The 22,398-nt window shown below is 42.4% G+C and overlaps 1 protein-coding gene across 1 annotated transcript in view; it reads left to right on the top strand.

Moving 5' to 3' along the window:
- LOC310993662 (dolichyl-diphosphooligosaccharide--protein glycosyltransferase subunit STT3B) overlaps positions 1 to 22,398 on the top strand; it is an 82,647-nt gene that overhangs the window by 20,428 nt on the left and 39,821 nt on the right. Inside the window, exons 2-3 of the mRNA XM_083982085.1 lie at positions 15,098 to 15,206; positions 22,008 to 22,295. Coding sequence (XP_083838211.1) covers positions 15,098 to 15,206; positions 22,008 to 22,295 — 397 coding nt within the window. The remainder of the gene's footprint in view (positions 1 to 15,097; positions 15,207 to 22,007; positions 22,296 to 22,398) is intronic.

The following is a 22,398-nucleotide window of genomic DNA, read 5'->3' as shown; positions in this document are numbered from 1 at the left end:
TCACTGAACTTTCAAAGTCAGATTAGGACAGCTGTGTGTTTTGAGTGTGGGATGAATGATTAGATTTCGGTTCATCTGGAGTTTGTAGACGCCACGCTCACAGCAGCGCTGACCACTTGCCGCGCAAAGCTTTGATCTGCTTCGCGACTAAGCTGTGCCATTGTTAGCCATCGTTTTCATATGCTGTTAGTTTATTTCAGCGATAACCGGAGGCACTAGGGCAACTGTGGCAGCTTGACAGTTACAGACAGCAATAAAACAGTGGGAACAAGTTTGAGACAACACGAACACGTATCGACAACACAGCAGCTTGTTTGTCATTCATGTAGGAGGAGCTGGGAGCTTCCTCTCTCCGCTCTTTTTCCCACGAGACCAAAATAGGTCACACAGCTGTTTTGGTGGGCACCACTTGTCAGGAGAAAATTGCATAAAATTGTGTTAACTCCGACTACAGTGACTCAACTTGGACCTTAAGAACACTTACTGCACTGTCTCAGTCGCCAAGGAAAACTCATCCCTGTGCTGTGCATCTGGGATGCCTCGACCCTAAGTGATGTGTAGCAGTGCATACAGCTACGGCGTTCTCGATTCAGCCACAAGCAATCCTTCATTCTTGGCACCGAGGTCCCAAAGTGTGCATGCCTTACCACGTCTGGAGTGATATTTAATTGGAGGAATAACAAAAGGCTTGTTGTCTCTCCTCCACTGGAAATTACCACTGTAATTCTGCCCCCCCACCAAACGAATCAGTGTCCTCTTCCTCCAGTACAATTATGCATGCAGAGTCATAGTTATGACGGAGTATCCTTTTCTGTGTTTTACAAAGTCGGGATGCCCCCCTGGTGATATCTTTATTCGGCATGGTTGCTCATTAGATTGCGTGGATCATTAAGGGCTGCTACATCAAACAAGTGCTCTCTGGGTTGCATGCACTGGGCTCATGCTCGTGTTGTCTGCGGTTCGGCTCAGCGTCTACAAAAAGAGACCTGATCTGACAGTGGGTCTTTTGAAGCAGTCTTTTATTTTCCATTGTGGAGTCTGTGAACAATTAATATTATAACTGAAAGTAATACGATGACATTTGTTCACAGTACTAAGAATGGCTGTGATTGTTGTTTATCAGCCCATCCAAGCAACTGTGGAAAAAGCCTTTAATAGCTGAAATTGCTGTTTACACCGAGACGTTCACTGAGCAACTTGGGATGTTTGGCAGGCACTTTTGTCAAGAGTTGGCAACGTATTCTGTCAAACTAGTTCAGTCAGGTTAAATAACATTTAAATGGTGCCTAATATGAGACCTAAAAGAAACTGTATACAGAGGATATTTGTGCAGTTTAGGCTTAGACTATCTTCTGTTTCTCTCTAAAGAATAGACATAATATTAGGAAGTGGACCACACATTCAGCAGATTTTTACATTCACAGGTAAGCTCTGTTGCCACATTACATTATATGACTGAGATAACTAGCTGTCTGTCTTCCCTGAAGATAATAGAGTGTTTTTCTATTTCAGACCCCCCCCCACCTCCAGTTTGTTTATTGTCCATGCTTGCAGACAAGAAAGAGAGGGAGACATTGTGGCTAGAAAGCTAATGTTTGCACATACAGATTTGTTTGGCGTAGGCGGCTGTCTGGCTGTCAGTCACTGTCACTGTCACGCTGATGATGGAGGACTTGGGGCTCTCACTTTATGGAAAGTCGGTTTAAAATAAGATGTTTTGATTGGCTCGATACAGAGAGGTTCTTTATGGACACAGCTGGATAGAAATGGCATGAGGACTGTTTTATGCACCGACGAGATTCTATTTCTGCCTTATTTGCTCATTCCCGTCTTTACAGCACACACGGGACAATATATTATACATAATAGCTCTGTATGCTTGGACTATTAAACTGCATTGAATTTATTTGTTGTTATATTAATAAGGTGTAAGGTCAAACCAAAATAATCCTGTATTTAATGAACAAACCACAACACAGTATGCATGCAGGTGTGTGAATATGACTTTTCCTAAACATCTAATTTATGAAGTAATGCATAGTGTATCTCGCTCGTTAAAATTAGAATAACTTCATTAAAAGATAGTTCAGCAAATAGCCTTTCCTGTGGTTGAGGTCTTGTAGGTATTTATACTCGGCTGTTGATTGTACTGCAGGACAACAATGCAGAGCAGTGAGGCACGTTTGAGTCTCAGAGACATGTTGCTCTATTTGGAGAGCAGGGTGTCCTTCCCTCGAATGTTAATTCTGAATTAACAGGCTGGATTAACAAGATCCTCATTTTCAAGTAAAAAATAAATAAATAATTGCTTATACCCCAGGCTAGCTAGTTAGTAGGGTAGCTACAGTAGGTAGCACAGATTCTGTGTGTCTGTACTCTCTATGCACTGAAGAGGCTAAAAGATTTGGGAATTTACTTCCTCAAAGACCCCCCTGTGGAGGAACGAAACATTGCTTTGTCACCACTATAGAGAAAAGGGGACAGGGGAAGAGAGAAGCACTCTCCTCTGTTCCCTTCCACTTTCTCATATAGCCATAGAATATGAAACAGCAGAGGCAGCTATGTGTTTGGAAATAATGATGAAGGAGCTGCAGTGGTACAGAAGATGGTGTATAATTACCCGGCCCTGGCAGTAAATTGTGACCCCTCAGGATTTGGGAACCACAGTGGCAAGTCCATTCATGCAGATATGGCAGCTTTGGGGCAGCAGTAAGTTGTGTTATGATGTAGGCGCACTGACTTAATGATTGTTAAGCTAGCAGAGAGAGCTTGTGTAAAATGCTCAGTACCTTCTTCACTGGAGTGTTATTGAGCGCCGTTGCACTGATGTTTAAGCCAATGAGGCATAAATGTCTTACCGGCTTTCTCTGCTGTCTCTTAGTGGCTCTACAGCTCATAGCAGAGCCATTATGCTCACAAGGCAGAGCAATAACAACTTCTGTCCAGGGGAAGGAGTTGTGTGTAGACAACGTAACTGCACAGCTGTGTGTTTCAGCATCCAGTTTTATGGTTTTAATTTCTGCCCATTGTGGGGTCTTAATAGAGCTTTTTTCCCCCCTTTCTCCCAGTTCCCTGCTTTACTGCAGCAGGTGGATGTTTGGCTGAAGATAAGATGATTTTTTAAGCTGTAGATGGCTGTGGGCAGCTGCCCTCAGTTTACCCTCACTGCAGGATTTTAAGCCTAGAGCCTTGCAGTGGTGGATTTAGTATATTTAGTGTGTAGCTCCAAAATGTACTGGTCTTTCTAAGCATTACAGCCTCCGAGTTGAGTTCCTCCACATCTGCAGTGAGGATATGCCGGTGCCAGCCCAGGGAAATCACCAGGAGTTGCACATTTCTGTTTATTTCCAATGCACCTTGTCGATGATTTAAATATAAACCCGTCTGGTTCTTTTTCCACATGGTGATAAAGTGTTCAGACGTGTTCCTTTGTAAATGTTTTCAATAGAGATCTTAGCCTGTAATGATTTGGCCTGTAATTATTGCTGCTGCTTTTTTCTTGGTGTTTGTGTTTGTAATATCCAATTGATTAGCCGCCCGTTATGACAGCAAAGCTCTTTGTATGCCAGTAATTACTCCCCATGTCTGGGACTCGCTGCTGCCTGCTGTTTCTGCATGGCTCTCCCGGTGCCTCCCCTATTTTTGGTCGATGGTAACAGTGGGTTTTGATAAAAGAGAAGCCTCTGCCCCTGTGGACTCTTTGGCTAAATGTGGAACTGGCATGCCTTTTATCCATTTCCTTTGATTCACACGTCGCAGTTTGAAATTCAGCGACTCTCGCTTTCGGGAACGTCACATTTCTTATCCCCCTCCTTACCTTTTAAACCGACTCAAAGTACAAATCTTCAGTTGCCTTTGAATCGCTCTCCTTTCAAAGACATTTAGCATAGTTGTAAATTCAGCATTGTTTATAGCTTGGCCTATAGCTGCAGCAGCACTGAACAAAGAGTTTAGGGCGGAGAATATGTTGCCTGAGGAACTGGTTTGGAAAATGTGGCTGAAGACTCCCCTTCTTGCTACTTAGGAGCAAAGTGATCGCATCATCTTTTAAGCTAATGTGTTAAACTTGCTAGAAAACAGCAGCACCGAACAAAATTCCCATTCATGTAGAGTTGTGTCTCTCACCACCTTGGAATATAAATTCAGTCATTTTAGCTCTGTGTTGGTCTCTACCAAATCCAGAGGTGCTGTGTCTGGCTGTGGTTTTCGGTGCTGGGTAGTGTACAGTGAGTTTTGAAAGGCTTTTCAACGACTTCAGCTGCCTGCTGCTTCTCAAAACGACTCATGAGCCAAAACAGTGAAGTTGTGGCTGGACAGCAAAACACCAAACTGAAACTCACTGCAGGGCTATGCGATGGGATCGGTGGTTTCAGGTGTTAGTTTTGTCACTCAGCGACTCCTTTTCACATGTTCACTTCCTTCGTATATTGCTATTTGAAAAAAAAAAAAAAAAAAAAAACTTTATCATGAAGCCATCAATTACAGCCACTTCAAGAGTCAAGGCCTCCTTGACACACCCACACGGCGTCTCAGGCACAGCGACTTAAATCATAGTTGACTTCATTTCTTTCATTGCCCTTAAAACATCTGCGTTTGATGTGTTTAATTTAAGCGAAAAACATTCGGCTGAGCATATTTGATGGTATCAGGCCTCTGCAGATAATTGCTTTCCATCTCAAGGAGTCTAAATACGTTTTATGCCTGCAGAAATTTAAATTGTATCAATTTCTCATAAGTTCTGACCATAAATTAAATCAGCAGTGAAAATCACCTGGGTCTTCTATTTTTGAAAGGGCTCCGGCTGCTTTAACGTTTATTAATGGAAATGGTTTCCTACCTTTTACATCATTGTCCACCCACCAGTGCTCAGCCCAAGATTACACAGCCTTTAGTATTGACCCTTTCTCCCCTACATGTCCCCTGCCATCTTAAATTATTCTCACATATTTAACACCGGGCTGCTCGCATTTGCTCTCTTATAATTTGGACTGTTTTGAAGTGGATTGCAGCGCACAAGAAATAGACAATGTTGTAGTGGCTTTCACCATCAGACCCGTTTCTTTTGATGGTGATTATGAATTCAGCGGCCTTCATAGTACACTCCCCACATTTCTGTTAGCGACACTCATCTTTGTGCTTGCTCTTAATCTCCTGCGGTATATGAACCACGCTTCAAATTTTCCATCTGGCGTCCACGGCAGTGTGCAGGAACTGTCACAGAAACATCTGTTGCAATTGAAGTCCACTCATCAGTTGTCAACACAACATATTCATCTGTCAGGATCTTTCAAAGCTTTCCTTAAGAGTCGTCATATGCGATTATGGAGGGCTTCATGTCTCAAAACTGTAGTATTTTGCTCAATATCATGGACTCATCCCATAAATCTTACTCTCTGTGAAATATTAATAGGCTGCATTTTTTTTTTTTTTTTGCAAATGAAATGCTCCCATCCATCAGTTATATCAGTTAGTAAACAGCTGACAGTTTGTTTTTTAATGTGTGCTGTTTTGTTATGTGTGCCGAATGTCATTTAAAAAATCTCGGCTCTGCAAGCAGGCATGCATTTGAAAGCTCGTTATAATAGTTATGGAGTGGCATCTTATTTTCTTTTTGCAAATAATACAGGCAACAGCATCTTTCTGACTTTAACTTTTTACTGCTGACCCAAATTCATGTAGTATATTAGCAGCAGTGTTCAGTGCTGTAGGTGAAGTCACCTTGACTATTACTGGAGTGGATTCAAGTACTGTATGTGATTTGCTTATTTTCCAACACTCTCTTGTCCTGTCCACGTAGAGCTGTGGATGTTCTCTGGAGATGGGAAGCTAAGGTGTGTGTGGGGAATTCAAAGTATTTCAGCCTGCACCAGGAGAGAAGCAGCTTAATCTTTAAAAAGATGATCAGTTTGCTTTGAACTGTTGTATTTTTGCAGCGATGCGGTGGAGTATTAACTCTGTAAATGTGGCTTTTTGAAGATTGATCAAGGCTAATGTCAATTAAAGCTTCTCTCTTTGGTAGGTTGCTGTTTATATTTTACACAGCACCTACTTAATTGGGGTACAGGAGTGTAAAGGGAGGCTGCCCCATCTTGTTATACCCCCCATCTTACCTGAGAACGCTTTCTGAACAGTAATTGTTGTGGTGTTAAACCAGCGCTCGCTGGGCTTCAGATTTCTCATCTTTGTTCTGTAATTACCAATCAATACCACCTTAGCCGTACTTGCTTAATTGTATGCCACATGGCCACCTCTGTGCATTGTTATTGAACACAGAAAGCACACTTACCTAATGGTTCTGTCATTGATGGATTTCCCACACATCAGCCTACAGTTTTACAAGTGTGTATCGTCTCGACCTCTGCTATTACCACTGACCTGCAGTAAGTGTGTTCCCTTCTTTTTATTACAACCTATTTTCAGGATGCTTTTAAAAAGTGAAGCTTTTCATACTCATCATACTCTTAGATACTTTTAAGAAAATGGGCCTTAATTTTCTTTCTCTGTTCTCTATTACATACTTATGACCAAAAAAACTGTGCTGCTTGTACAATGAATGCATATTTCATGGCAATCCAGGCTGTGGATGTCAAGGCATTTGAGTGGGAACCTACAAGAAACATCAATGAATCACAATTCACCAGAATCCATCATGGATGGAAGTCTTTGTACATTTTTTAATAGAAAACCCATCAGATAGCTAGTCAAATATTTCAGTGACATTGATATTTGGCAGTTTAAAAATCTTCTGACGACACTTTGGATGAAGGTAACAGAAGCAGACAGTGTTGCCTAAAAAGATGAGTCACTCCACACAGTAAAACGAGGCCATTTCTCACGTCTTCCTCCGGCGCCATTCCTGCATAAGAAGTAGAAACATTTTGGTTGCAGGTTTGTCTCAGTTGGCCTCATTGGACTCAGCTGACCGGACACATTCTTCTTCTTCCTCCTATCATGGAGAGACAATGGATCACAGTGAGCAACTGCTTTGTTTAGATCACAGAACCCTTTGTAGCTGTTCAGTCGAAAATACAGGAAGCTATGGAGTGTGAAATGATTTCATTGTCCCAAACCCTTTCTTGAAACTTCTTAATAAACCTCCATAACCCTGTACCCTTCACTGGCTGTAGGTTAAACGCTCCCCATTTTCTCTTTCACCAAAGTTTTGTAAATATTTGTTTAAACTTCTGTGATTTGCTGCCGAACAATCCGTACAAGGTCGTGCTTTTTCTGGTGGAGCTCGCTTAGCCATATCTACCAATGTGAAAATAAGAGAAAAGTACATTTAATGTACAGCCTACATATACTTTGGATTTTTTTTCACTCAGTATATGACTTAATCACTCACTTCTGATTATGAAATGAAGTGGATAAAATTGTACACTCATGGTTTAAGCTTGCTCTGTAGATCTGCTCCTACTGCACAATCGCTGTGCATTCTTGACCCCGTTTGGATAATTTATTATTCAGTGCTTCTCTGCGCCTGCTTATAGCTTGTGTAAGCATCTTGTCTAGCTTGGCTAAGGAAATGGCCTAATTTAAAATCGATTGTTCTATTAGACCCACAAGCCATTATTCGTACCTGCTATTGTGACAGGTATCGCCAAGCCATTTTTTTGCACAGGTGTGAATGAGAGCCTTTGTGTCTGTGAAAACATAATTAGGATGTCAATAGCAGCGACTCCACTTCTCTATAAATCTGATGTCAGGAAAGTGTAGAGCTCATTGGCAAATTGCCTTCATAAAACTCCACCTGAGTGTTTTTACACAAAAAGCACCACTTTCCAAGAGTAAACAAAAACCTTGAGCCACAAGCACCTCTTCTATGTTTGCTGTTACAGTAAGGAATGCAGCATAAACACATTTTGCAGAACAACACCGAGGCACAAGTCTTTATCAGGCCGTGCTTCATTTCAGAGCTCAGTTACTCTGCTGCTCCCAACAGCCTTTTGTTCGCAGCCCAAACTGTTTTATGTGTGAGTCTCTACCTTTGACTGTCAAACGTGGAGGTATTGGCACAAATAAACAATAGTAGTTTATAGCTATTCAGTGTCTAATGGTCCAGTAGAGCTGGAGCACAATAATATGTATTGAAGTTATTCCCTGAGGCAAGCCAGTGTTTGTGCCATTATGTCTCTTTATGTCAAGACGCATTGCCATTTCCAATTTTTATTCATTAGTTTCAACAGGCATTGGTTTGGCTGTTTGCATATTGACACAATGGTCTTACACCCCATCCAGGCACGGAAAACAGAAACCATCTGGTTGCGTTACTGCTGCCAGCTGGTTCATCCTCAAAAGTTTAGATTAGACGAGCATTTTTGTCAATTAAATGTTAAAACACTGTTCAAAATACATATTTAATCAGTTCAACACTGTGATGGAAATTTCCGTGTTGATTGTTCATTGTGTTATCTTGCAGGGTTTTCAATATGTCCCACATATTATCCGTTTTGTGTTAATGAAGCCCCCGTTTTCATTAAATTTTGAATGACTAGTCGCTGTACACACTGCACCAATTTGCTGCTCAAGGGATGGTACAGTATAGAAAGTTATGTGCCGCCATTGTGATATATTGCTTGAGGTTCTAGAGGATGTTTCACAACTCATCCAGAATTTTTTCAGAGGCTACAAGGTCTTCAAGACTCTCAAGAATGTCCATTTTCCATTTGCATTCATGAAGCTCACGCCAAGGGTTGGATGACTAAGAATTACCAGTCTTCTTTGGACAAACCAATACTTCATGATTCTGTACTGCATCCTGAACTAAGGCAGACTTGTTGCTGTTAGACTTTCTTGTAACTGAAATAATCATGATAAAGATGGCTGCTGATATTTCTAAGGAGGAAAATTAGTACCTTGTTGTATTGCTGTGTTCATGAAAGCCAGCCACTATAGTTTCCCACAGGCCAAGATGATGTATTTAAATGGCTCGTTTTATTCACCAAACGGACTGTAACACAAACATACTCCGTATGCAATCAGATAAGAGAAGCAGAAAATTGCCTCATCTGACAAACTTTAACCAACAAACCTTTGGATTTTACTCCTAGAGAAATTATTTGAACAATTGAAATGATCATTAAAATTATGGCCTTTTTCTCCTCAAAAAATGAGAACATGCACACTCAAGATTTAATTGGAAGAATACTCATTGCAGTGTCAGCAAGTGTTCACACAATGAAATTAAGATGATTATATTTCTGCCTGTTTAAGATTTTTGGAAATGCTTGACCTGGCAGACTAATCAGCTCTGTATTTGGTGTTTAACTCCAAATGATTTTGTTTGTTTTTTCTACTCTTGATTGTGTAAACAATTGTACATCATTTCAGACAGTGCCTCATTGAACCTACTGCATATTCAGGCAGGTCAGTAATTACATCTGATGCTTAATTGCATATTTAGCAAGTCACGTCTTGTCGCATGTGCACAGTATTCCCATCACACATCCACAGGATGCAGTTATCTTGCACCCGCACACACCTCCACCTTTTTAAACAAAATGATGCAGCACCTAGATAATATGCCAGGATGCCTCTTCTTGTCAGGTGGTGGCAGCCGTGCTGGACACTCAGCACTATTACAGCTCTGGCAGCCGTCCAGTGAGCCAGTTAGTGTGACCCAGTCCACCAGCATGGAGGTATTAGTTTTGGGGCAGGAGCAGAAAGTGTGCAGTGTGGGACCGAAAACTAACTGTTGTTGCAGTTCTCAGGTAATCCAAGCAGAAAATCCTGTTGTGACTTTAAACTGGGAAATATTATAGGCTGCAGATAGTTGTAATCCTCTTGTCTAAGTGCTTGTAAAACAGTAACAGCAAGGAGAGGCGCTTAATCAGAAGACCAGATTTACACATGGAGCCACAAGAACATCTACCGGTTCAACAAACAGTCCTCCAAACGGATTATGCTTGTTTATGTTTGGTCTCAGTGCCCATAAATTAGACACTAAATCCATCAGATACTGGATAAGTTTCGACTAATTAACATGACCTTTAGTTTCCAATTCTTCTGCTCATTTGCTATGTTGTAGTTACAAGATCCAGCGTTAATTCATTAATGGCAACCATATGCATTCACTATTTAATGAAATATCATTGGTGTTGTTCTTACCTCATACTGTGTTTTGTACCTATTACTGTTGTTCACAGTGTCGGCCTCAAACACCCCCCACGCTCTTTTAACAACATAGTGGACGGTTTAAGTGGCGAACCCTTTAATGAGGTGTCATGTGTTGAGCTCCTTTTGATTATCGACCTTTGCAGCCCTTTTGAAAAACACAGTAAAAAAGACACCTTGAAGATGGTGATCATCAAACCTGTCCAGCAGATGGGCGTTGCATTGTGTGAACCTTACGTTGTTTTCGCCCCATTTGCCGGCTCTCATAGTCATATTATGTAGGTTACTCATTCAGAATTTGAACAGAGTTGGCTAATTAGTCAACATGGTGATTATACCCCTGGAACCAAAAGTCCATTTAGACGTTCACCATTGAGAAGCAATGATGCATCTGATTATGTAGTCCGGACAGAATGAGGCATTACTGGCTTGTAAACAGCAATAGAGCCCACTTAGTCATGCTGATGATGACGGCCCCATCTCAACAGGAAACTAGTGAAATGGACCTTAATTAAAATGAATTATGATGTCTGCAGGGGGCCCTGAGTGATCTAAAGTGCACAATATGCCACTCCTAATTTTCCTTTTTGCTTTGAGATATTATCCGAGGAGTTGATTATAGGGACTCGTTTTTCCTTTCATCTTCCTCGCTATTAATCCAGGATTGTTTTTTTTATGGTGTTGGGGCTTTGCTGCTTAGCTTGAAGTTCAACTGCCAGTGGTTGGAGGTGCTAGTGACATCTCTAGTCATCATGTGCTCCGTCGCCTGAGACCATATTGGCAGCTATGCATTAAATTGCTAATGTGCCTGGCAGAGCTACATTATCCGGCCCATCAAAGTGACAAGGGCAGGGATAAAGCACTCTGCTTGGCCGTCCACGAGATCATTGGAAAATGGGTTTTGTGGATAAGGCTTGGCAGCGTGCAGAGTTGTCTTTTAGAACGTTTTCTTTGAATTTGCTTTGTTTCTGCCTGGCCGATTTGACAGGTGCAGAACAATGAGGCAGAAGCGGCGGGGCCAGTTCCACCTGCATTGGAAGTCCCACTGTGGTAGAGCTCTCTCACACCCGGCTGCCTCTGTAGCACTGCACTTTGTACCATTGTGGCTCTTTGCATACCTCAGTGTGTGAGGAAATAGACTCACACACTGAGAGGAAAATCATTATCTGGGCCGCTTTTTTTAATGAAAAAATATTTAAGTGCAGTTTGATTTGCTGATGCAAGTTATGCAAGGTCATTTTAGTTGTAATGGACATGAATGAATCTTTAATGGCTCGCTTAATTTAAGATGAATCTTATTATGTGTAACTGAAACTGAGATACAAGTACATTTATAGCAGTGTGACTCTTGTGTTCCAGCTTCACTAATCTGGCCTCCCACCCATATTCAGCCCCTCAGGTTGTTGCATGATGTGCTATGATTGCCTTCGGAGCCACAGAGATAAACACTCATGTCAGCTCCTCAATAGCTTTTCAAGATCACTTGAAGCGGCGCTGTGCCTGTTACACTTTTCTGTTATTTTCATCATGTTTTCATCCGAGGCGTAGAGAATGATGAAACGATGCAAGGCTGAACATGGTGATGACTGTCAGCCATCGGCCGTGGACGACGGCTGAAGTGGGGATTAAAGAGATGGGAAATGGTGACCGTGGAGTGAGTTATGGGGAAATTGGATCCTTTTTTTAAAAATCAAAAATGGCATGAAGTTAAATACAAGAGACGAGCTCTCATTATTGACTTTGAATTGACTCGCCACCTCGTGCCGTCCAGAAACGAGCAGTTGAGACGGGAGGCCCTGCATGAAGGAGAAGAGTTCCAGCTTCACGTCTGAAGTGGAGGCGGTAGAAAACCAGACAACGTGATGATTAATGAGCTGCCAGCAATTTTAAACACAACGTCCCAGGGCTGGACAATTAATGGAATTTTAATCGTGATTTCGATTTTCGGATCCAAACGATCTCAAAACTTATACAATGGAAGAAAGATGATTATTTAGTCATTTTCCTAGACTATTGGCGTTTTATTCTAACAGACACGCGCATGTGCGATTCCGTCCCCGAAGATGGGTAGGTAGAACAGATTCTCCAGTGTGGGAACACGAGGAGCAAAAACGTACACAGGGTTTTCTTTAAGATATAAGACTTTGGGGCATCCGGTAAGTGTTTCTGCCCACTGCCCAAGACGGATGAACCTTCTACAAATGGATGATCGTTTGTCTTTCTACCCACATGTGTCATGTGTGTTAATTCTCAAAAGAAGATGTAGTGAGTCATGGTTGGCAGGTGAGGTAGTTAGTTAGCTACTATGACCTGTTGTTGCTGGTTCATAAAAGATGCCCCCCCCCCCCCCCCCCCCCCCTATGTACATAATTGTTTAAATAATCATGATTTCAATATTGGCTACAGTAAGCGTGATATGATTTTTGCCATAACTGTCCAGCCCTACAACGTCCTAAACATGAGTGTTAGTGTCCCACACTCTAGCAGCTTTGTGACGAGTCTGCTGCTGCCTCTCCTCCAGTCTGACTTACTCATAGACACGCATACACACATAAACTGAAAAAGCGCCCACTGAATCTCAAGCTGTGTAGTAGATGGAAGTGAGGAAGGGCTGTTGATTTGGTTTGGGGCTGTTGACAGACTTGTTTCCTGTGCCTTTTTTTGAGGCCCCACTTTTTTCTGCCTGTATGACTGTGTTGACACTCATCCAGCCATAATGAACATACCAGCAGCCTTAATTCCTACCTCAGTAACATTTATTTGCTCCTAATTACCTCAACCAAACAGGTTTCATTTCACTGGTTGTGTGTCAGGGTAGGAATATAACACCACTGATCATATTTGCAGTGCACATCCGGAGTCTGATACAAATCCAGTATGTTTTCTTGACTTATTTATGGTATCTTTGCAAAATGTAGAACGTGTTCCCAGTGCTCTAATTAAGTGCCACAACAACAATAGAAACTAATCTTGTAAATTACAATGATGCTTAGGGCTGGGTATCGCTACTAATTTACTGAATTGATTCGGTTCCGATTCACAAGGTCCCGATCCGATTTGATTCAAGATTTTCACAGAACTAATGCTGCAAATTGCACATGTGCATTATTAAAATACAATGCAAACAATGTTTACATTAAAAATGGACCCAAAAGCAGTTACAATAAGCACATTTATTTAACATGACCCACTCCAGAAGTAAACAATGCAGCTCTTCAGTACAGTTGCGGGTGATAATTATGCAATTAATGTGCACATTTCAGCAGTGAATGGACTCAACTACCAGGGATTTCCTTGGGTTTTTATGACAGCTGTACTTTCAGAATATTACTGTCAGGTGTTGTCCCTTCTCTATTAAATATAAGAGGCTGAAAATCACAGGACATGTCTGTTATGTCCTGAAATGTGTGTTTCTCTTCTATAATACACATTCTACATCTCGGAGACGACGTCTTTCCACACACCACCTTTCAAATAGGGCAGAGCTCTGTGGTAAACAGTAGGAGAGACACAGCCCGAGGAAACCTGACACAACACAAGAGGAAGAAGCAGGTCGGTGGAGGTGTGTGTCGCACCGAATGCGTGCCGCTACGGCGCGCATGACACATGTCTACATTAAATGGGTTTGAGGGCGCAAGGACGCTACACACGCTTTAACCAAGGCGGCGGCCAAAATCACCCAGGTGGCCAACATTTGGGATCTCATATGGCACACATAAAAAGATCGATCTAAGGATTTTATGAATCGATATCGATGAAATTAAGATTGATATTAATCAGGAAATTGATTTTTTTAAACACAGCCCTAATGATGCTCTGTCTCTGTGTTTTGATGCCGATCCAGATTTAGATGAAGATAAACTGTCTAAATGTCAGAATACAACCGTAAACTCGGTTAAGATCATCAACAGCAACAACAACTGAGATTCTCCATCTTGCTATTGTTGCAGCACAACAGCTCTGAAAAAAAGCTGTTGAAAGATAAACAGAAAAATGTAGATCTAAATGGGAATCCCACGTGTCTATATGGTTTTGTGTTGTTTGGTACCATCTTAAGCTGCCGGTTGACGACAATGTTATACTTGATGTAAGATGCATCAAAGAGCCTTCCTGAAGTGCTGATCATTCACAGACAAGGTTATTTCCCAACCTCTCTGGTTTACTGATCATCTCTATTAGAGGCAACCGCAAGAAGCAATTATCCGCAAGCAAACTGCTCCGCCTCGCTATAGCTTCCCCATACATGAAATGTCCTGTATGAGCCTATGAACATACCATAAAACAGCCCACATTAATGGGCTGTGTAACGAAGAAGGTGCCTCTGAAAATTTACTGAACGCTTGCCTCTTTCTCTCTGGCAGCAGCCCTCTCAACACTGTCAGCTCTTTCGTTCTGCTGCTTGACAGTGCTCCAACCCCCTCGGCTTAGCTCAGCTACAGAGTAAATCAAGGCCTGTTTGCAGTGATATTCCTTATATTTATTCTTAGGAGGGTTTTTTTTTTTTTCCTTGGTCGTTATTTCTCTATTCTAACATTAGACCCATTTTATGTTTTTGTCATCCCTGCGTGTGCCAGTGGGTTACAGTTGGAATAATCTGTATTGTAAGGGGGCTTTGTTCTGAAAAAATGCCACATTATGTGTAGGAGCCTTTTCAACTTTTCATTTTTTTTAACCAAAGGCTGACCTGAGAGATGCTGGCATCAACACAAAGGCTCACACAGCGAATGCGGTCTTTATCGTCCCTTTTCTAACGAGCCAAAGTCTCTGGAGCTTACACATTATTCTGGTCTTCCAAAAATCTGGAAATAAAATAACCTTTTCTTCCCTAGAGTTTCTTGCGTGTGTTTTTTTTTCTGGCTCTGTCAGTAGCTATATTATTTAAATACGGTCTCTAAGTGGAAGTTGATGTTCTTATGTGTGCTCATTATTTCACCATATACCCAATATACTCAGCCATCCGTCTTCTCTCCTTCTGTTGCTTCAGGTTCAACTACAGATCAACACATCATCTCACCACAAATGGCTTCTATGAATTCCTCAACTGGTTTGATGAAAGGGCCTGGTACCCACTGGGAAGGATTGTTGGCGGCACAGTAAGTTCTTTTTTTTTTTTTCCCCTCCATGTTCAGTTTTCCACATTCAGTTGCAACACAGAGAAATGTAATGTGATGGTTTGTTTAAATAAAATGCACTTGGGTATCACACTGCATGGCCTCTCCCTGAGGGCTTCCTACAAGGGAGCTGGAGAAGAAGCTCCAGCTGACTGATGAACCTCCGATTGAGGCGCAGTAGTGCTGCTTTCCCGGACACCGTCCCACTGGGCCTCTTGTAGTGGAGCACTTTGGGAATATGAGATTCTGAGGCCACTGACACAATACTTTCCTGCCATAATGAAAGCTGCGTATGTATTCACAGTGACACGTCAAAAACATGTTGGACTGCACCAGAGTTTTTCTCCTGACGACACTGCTGAGTCATAAAGAGTTTCCTATTCGGTCGTCTCAGATTGTGCTGCTACTTTTTGCTGATGATGCACAGTTGTTATATTAATCAGACTGTGGCCTCCTGACCTCTTCATACTATAAAGTGGCTCATATGAAGAAGTGGTTGGGGTGAGTGTTTGCTTTTCAGTCAGATTAATCCCTTCTATATAGGAGCAGGTGAAGAAATACCTCAGTAACTTTGTTACTTAGTGACATCTTGATGATTTAGAGTCTTGTTCACAAGTGAAGGTAAAAAGGAGTCTCAAATTGACAGGCAAGTGTCAGTAACTATGCCTAGGAAGGAAGCTAGTAGGCCTGAAGGCAAAACCGATCAATTGTTGAATCACAGCTCCCGCAGGTTTTTGTTTAAAAAAAAAGAAAGCTAACTGGCATTCTGGGAATCTGATGAGGAAACTTCTGCACACCTTGGCATGGAGACAGTCAAGACTCTTCCACCTGGGAAAAGACCTGAAGCGGAGCCAGAACATCCTGAAGGGATTACACATGCTTTGGGATCCTTCGGGGAGACCTGGCTGGGAATAGGAAGGCTGGAGTTCTTTGACATTGTGACTCTGACCTAGTTGAAGAAAAAGGAGCGAAGGAAGACATTTTGTATTTATCACCTTGGCAGAAATGTTTCCAAATAACTATTCCTTTTCTATATATATGAGAATAATCAGTGCAACCTCACCAAACCAGCTGCATTCAGCACATCAGTAAGTACCGCAAGGCATCAAATTATGCATTGAATCATACTTAATCCTATTATGGGACCTACCTGCCCCTGACCCAGAAAAACAAACAACAATACATATCTGGATGTAGGCAATGTTATGGTGCAAGTATTTTACAACAAAATCATAATGGAGAAGAAGTGCTACCCCTTTTATTAGTATTCATGAGCACAAGGGGATTATTCATAGATATTAATGTGTAATCAGTATTTATGTCCTCATCAGTGGCTAATGCAAGTAAATTGGAAGTAGATCTTCAGTGTGTTATGTGTATCCCCACTGCTGAATGTGCACTTCGGTAGCGTGGGGTTATCTGGGGTTAGACGCGGCGGTGCAGGGAGATACCATAGAGCCTCCTAAGCCGTTGCCGGGCAGCGTGGATTTAAGTCGCAATCCAGTAGCAACAGTGAGCTGTTAACTTGACAGATTCCCCCCGACTGCTGCGGCCTCCCTGTTTACCAGCAGCAAAGAGTGTTGTGAAACATTGACCCTCTTCTGTGAAAAATACAACATGCCGATTCTACGCAATTCATCTCCCACCCCTCCCTCCCCTGCTTCACCTCCTCTGTGCGTCCCCCCGCCCCCCAACCTCATCTTCTCAGCCCTGCGTCCTCTGAACAGTGAGGCCTGTGTGAGTAAAATACCTCTGGCCTATCCATCTCCCTCTCCTCTTTAACAACCACACCTGCCGTCTTTTCTCCCGCCCGAGCACCACGGACCCTCTAGGGCTGCACTCTGAGCTATAATTGCCCTTGCTAATGATGCATCAGGACTACATAATCCAGGCCCTCAGTGCCAGATAAAATGTGGAAATGTCTCCCAACATGTTTCCATTATTGGGTCCAGCTGAGACAGTCGGACAGAGGTCTGGCACCCGATGCCTTTTTTTAGCACAACTTCTTTCCATCTCCTTGTTTCTGTGGTGGTGTGTAAACTGATTGGAGAGCAACTCCTCTGCACAGCTGAGACAGCGGGGTGTGTTAATGCTGTGCATTGGTATTACTGTAGGTGCCGTTTTCATTGCAGCACCAAGCAGCAGATGGTTGAGGGCAGGAGATGCAGCTATGCCTACAGTACACGCTGGTGTTTGAATACTATATTCACTACTGATTAGGAGACCGAAGGCAGTGGAATCCAAAACTCATCCATCAGCATTCATCCGTCATAAGCAATTACCATCAGCTGCTGCTAATTGCATATGACAAGCCTGGTTTATAATAATGGATGTGCTAGTTGTGTTACAGTACATGGATACTTGGGTTAGGCCTTGTACCCAGAGGGTGGGAGCTGAAAGTTATGATGAGAATGGTAATCAGAGTTGGAAGGCGTAAAGTTTTAACTTAATTTTCATGACATTTGCAAGATTCCTGGGCTGCACGACACATGTAGTCTGCATACAAATAAGCCCACACGGCTCATATCCCTCTTCTGGAAACCTGCATTTGGGAAATCATGAATGTATAAGTAAAGACAACAAATGACTGCAGAATAATTTACACATGCTTCATGTGAAGCGGATCATAATGAGCTGTGCAGCAGATCTCCTCGACGCCTGTGAAGACTCTCAGCCGTCCTGACCAGGAAGAAACCTTTGGTACCAGATGTGAAACGTCAACCTCAAGCAAGTCCAATTGTCTTCTGTATCAAAATCTTTATAGAGCTCAAATTTAGTTCCTTTCAAAATGTTAATTTAATTTTCCATTTGAATGTTACTTTAAATATTTTAATTTCCTCAGCAGACTACCCGCAGGCTAGACCAATATGCAAATAGAAGCCATATGAGAGCTTACACTGTGCCACAGCTTGGGTTTTTGTATTAGGTAGGAAGACAAATGGCTGCTGTGGCGAGAGTCAGTGCAGTGGGTTCATCTCTTTCTAGCAGAACTGGTTTCTATCTGTGGAATGTAAATCTGTTGCTCCGAACATCCATAGGTGCCATAGGGTGTGACATTTATTTCAGTCTTTTATTGTCCTCTCATTGAAGCTTTAGGCAAAACAGTCGCAACACTGTATTGAAAACACACAGTGCAACAATGTGCTGTCTCTTGAATACACCAAGCACATATAAGGTCTAGCCAGTGTGATTTCTTTTGTCCTTGTCTTGGAAGTGTTAAGCTGAGCAGTTACAAAAAAAAAAACTGAGTGGAGCAATCTCAGTGGGTATAATTTGAGAAGCGATTCTCTTGGTCAGGAAAGCGAAGCAATTATGGAGGTCATGTTGTCCTTGCAACATGTGTTATTATTTTGAGCAGTGTCAGTGGATGAATGTTTCCACGCCAGTGCCACAAAGACAAGTTACTCTACACTGATTTTTATTCGACTTAAAAAAAAAAAAAAAAGAAGTCTGACTCTGGTTGCTGAGGGATGATACGGTTGGAAAGCATTCGATTCAGCGAACGCACAGTCTACTGGAACAAATGCATCGCTTTACGTGTCACTTAACTGAAGTGATTCAACTGTCCTAAAGAAAGATGCACTGCAGCAGAATGGCCACAGTCTGACACCTCCACAAAGGTCACATTAGGTGAATTTCTTCTTCTTCTTGAGTTTCCCTCGGGATGAATAAAAGTATCTACCTTCTTAGTTTTTCTTATTGTCTATAAACCCCATATAAAACTAAAATGAACAAGAACTCAAGTCAGGTAACTGTGTGTGAGTGTGTAACCAAAGCCTAATTTCTCTGCTGCAGAAGCCGTTCTAACAAACCAATGAACCTGTGTGACCTGCCTTTCTTTCATGACCGGGAGCATTGTTTTTTTAATTTAGAGTCAATCCAATCCTCTGCCTTTCAGTCGTAAATACTCTAAATGGGTATTGAAAACAGTGCTTGATGAATTATCTAACACAATGTTTACTTAAAACTGCAGCGTTCAGCTGTTTGGGGAAATTACTGTGACTTTAAAAAAAAAAAAAAAAAACTACATATTTATGACAGTTTCTTAAGATTTATATCCAAACTAAGAACGAGTCGGCCCAAGGCTGACGGCAACAGAAAGGGTAGCAAAGTCAAAATATTGAGAGCCAGACTAATGTGTTGTTGTTTTGGTTTTTTAAGTGGGATTAGTTAACAATGAGAAAAATAATTGAATTTGCCACTCTATTTTTTCTTTTTTACTTCTTGAAGAGGCTAAGTCTGCTGAAACCCACAGTGGACTTGGAAAAAGTTTATCACAAGTCAGTTTATACCGTATGGGGTTGACCGGCCTTTGAATAGCAGGTGGGTGGGTCATTCTGTCGACCACACTGAATGCAAATGTCTCCTATAACATGCAAATCCATGCAAAATAGGGAGGAATCCAGGAACGGATGCGTCGAGTAGATCTGCTGCAGAGAGCTCACTGATGGATTCATGTCAATTTCAGGCTTTTACCTGATGTATCATTTGGTGAGTGGCTTGGGGCGAGACTGATTGCCAGAACAATTTGATGCCTTGCTCAGAGGCATCATGATGACGTTTCTGGAGTAACACAAAGCCACCCGCCCGTTTAAAGTGTGGGCTAATAGTCAAAATCCCACTTGTTTGCATGACTGAGCTAGATAATTTTCTCGGCATAAACAGGCTTTAGGGAAGAGGGCCATTTAGCTGACTCCCACACTGCATTTGAAATCACAAAATGCATGAGAGAGAGAGAGCTTTATTTGCATCAAGCCTGTGCTTTAGAAACATGCAGGGGTGTGGACAGGAGCTGGGTTCATCACACTCTCTCACAGCCCATAAAAGCAGTCATAATCTTAGGCCTTTGTCTAAACTTTAAAATAGGTCATGAATTACAAACTTCTGCCCCCTCTTTGTTTTTACCTGTCTTGACATTTTACCAGTGTCAGTCTGCCTCCACATGCGGTGTGGTCTGTGACCCCTCCAGCTGCAGGTGGAATTCATAAAACCACCTTTGCTCTATGTGAGAGCAGTGACCGAGGCTCTTGTCTGTTACATTCAACCTTTTACCCACATGCACTTTGTTTAACGGTGCCTTTCTCTCCTTTCCAACCTCTAGCTCACTTTTCTCTCTCTCTCTGGCCACTCTTCCTCTTTATCTTTCATCATCTCTCTTCTCTATTCTCCCCTGCCTGTGCCTTTCTCTAATGTCTGGCTGTTGTTTCTCACGTCCATTCTTCCTTTATCCTTACCGTCACCCTCCTTCCTTTTTATTCAGAATCATGCTGACAGTCCTCATTAATTGTGTATGATAGCATTAAGTCTCTAAGCACTCAGATGGGTCACACTGTTTGGAAGACAGACGGGCCGATATCAGTTAATGTGACAGTTGAGTGCCTTTCTGCCTCGACCAGTCCAGCTGCCCTCTGTCTTTTTATTTCCCTTTTCCCTCCACCCCCCCACCCCCGTCAGAAGACGACTGTCCGCTGCTCTTTCTCCTGAGCCACAGATAAGGAAGGAAGCTTTCACTAATGTGACAGTCTATAAAAACAGTGCTGTCGAGCCAATAAACCAACCGTAGTTGCAGTAAGGACAATGAGTCAAGTGCTTTTTTTTTTTTTTGGTAACAGCCTTTGTCAGTTTTAGCTGATCGTATTATCATAATGAACAAGCTAATGCAAGTTTTATAAAATAGTGTTGATAAGATTTGTATCCATTAAAACTAAAGTCAATGCAAAATGTACTTTGCCATGATGAACAGTCGTCTCTGTAACGTTTTGGGGACCACGGCCTACCACCAAGTTCAGAATGGCTAATAATTACAACAGTGGTTTTCTAAATGGCAGGATACTGCTCCATTAGACAGAGTCCAATCCTCAGAGCCAAGAGGCAAGACGTGGTTGATTTTCATTGAAATAGATTGGGTGAAGAGGCTCAGGTCTCCTAGGCACTGGCTAATTAGAGACGCCAAGACCTGAGTTTATTAACGGCAAGGCAGAGAGCATGGACTGCGGCAACACATCAGGGACATCACTCACACGTTAACGTAGCCTCACTTTTTTTTAAACTTCAGACAGCCAGTGTACTGCAAGGGGCCCTAATTGGATCGGCGCTCATGTACAGGCAAGACAGGGCCACAAGGCCTCACCTCCTCAGCGGCCAGCTTCAACAGAGTGGAGGGTTTGATTAATTATAACTTCGTCTTGAAGAATACCATGCGTGATAACAATTCTTTCATAATGGATTCATGCTTTAATCAAGCTAAAAATGTGCTGGTTCTGGATTCTCAAGCATCCAGATCCACTGCTTTTCCTCGTTGTCCATTGAATACATCTGGACTCTGTGTACTGCTGGTCATGTGACCTACACTGTAATCCATATTCGTCACGTTTTTTTTCCACTGTCACATTAAGGAATCAATTATCGATTAATTGATGTTAATGGACAGTGACGAGGGTGTGCAGTGTAGTTTGATTCACCCCTTAGTTGCTGCACTGGTTAGCTATCGCTGCTTAACAGGATTCAGTTGGGAATTAAGAGGAAATAATGAACAGTGATGAACACTGGCCAGCTGCACAGACAAATCGACCAACAGACCAACATTACCATCCACAGATCGGTGTCCCTACCTTGGCTTCTCCTTTTTCCCCCCTCTCAGTCACTACCTTTCATGGTACATTGTCTGTATCACTCATGCACCATTGTTCATGTCTGACATTCAATCTGTTCCACCTTCAGGATGCTCTTCCTCTTGATACCTATCACAACCTCTCTCCCTCTCTCTCCTCTGCCCTCTCTCAGGTATACCCCGGGTTAATGGTGACCGCGGGCCTCATCCACTACGTGCTCAACCTGCTCCACATTACTGTCCACATCCGTGACGTGTGCGTCTTTCTGGCGCCGGTGTTCAGCGGTCTGACCGCCATCTCCACCTTCCTGCTGACCCGGGAGCTCTGGAACCAGGGTGCGGGTCTGCTGGCGGCCTGCTTCATCGCTATTGTCCCTGGATATATCTCCCGCTCTGTCGCAGGCTCTTTTGATAATGAGGGGATCGCCATCTTCGCCCTGCAATTCACTTACTACCTCTGGGTAAGTATGCTTGCCGCTTGATATTAAGGTCCTTGAGGATAAATTGTCACAGAGTGGAAATGTAATGTAGGTAAATGTGTAATTTACGCTGTGTAATGTAGAC

The sequence above is a fragment of the Trachurus trachurus genome (genome assembly GCF_905171665.1).
Source record: "Trachurus trachurus genome assembly, chromosome: 11".
Taxonomy (NCBI): Eukaryota; Metazoa; Chordata; class Actinopteri; order Carangiformes; family Carangidae; genus Trachurus; species Trachurus trachurus.
Note: the sequence above shows the minus strand (reverse complement) of the source record. Positions and strands in the feature narration are given on the sequence as shown.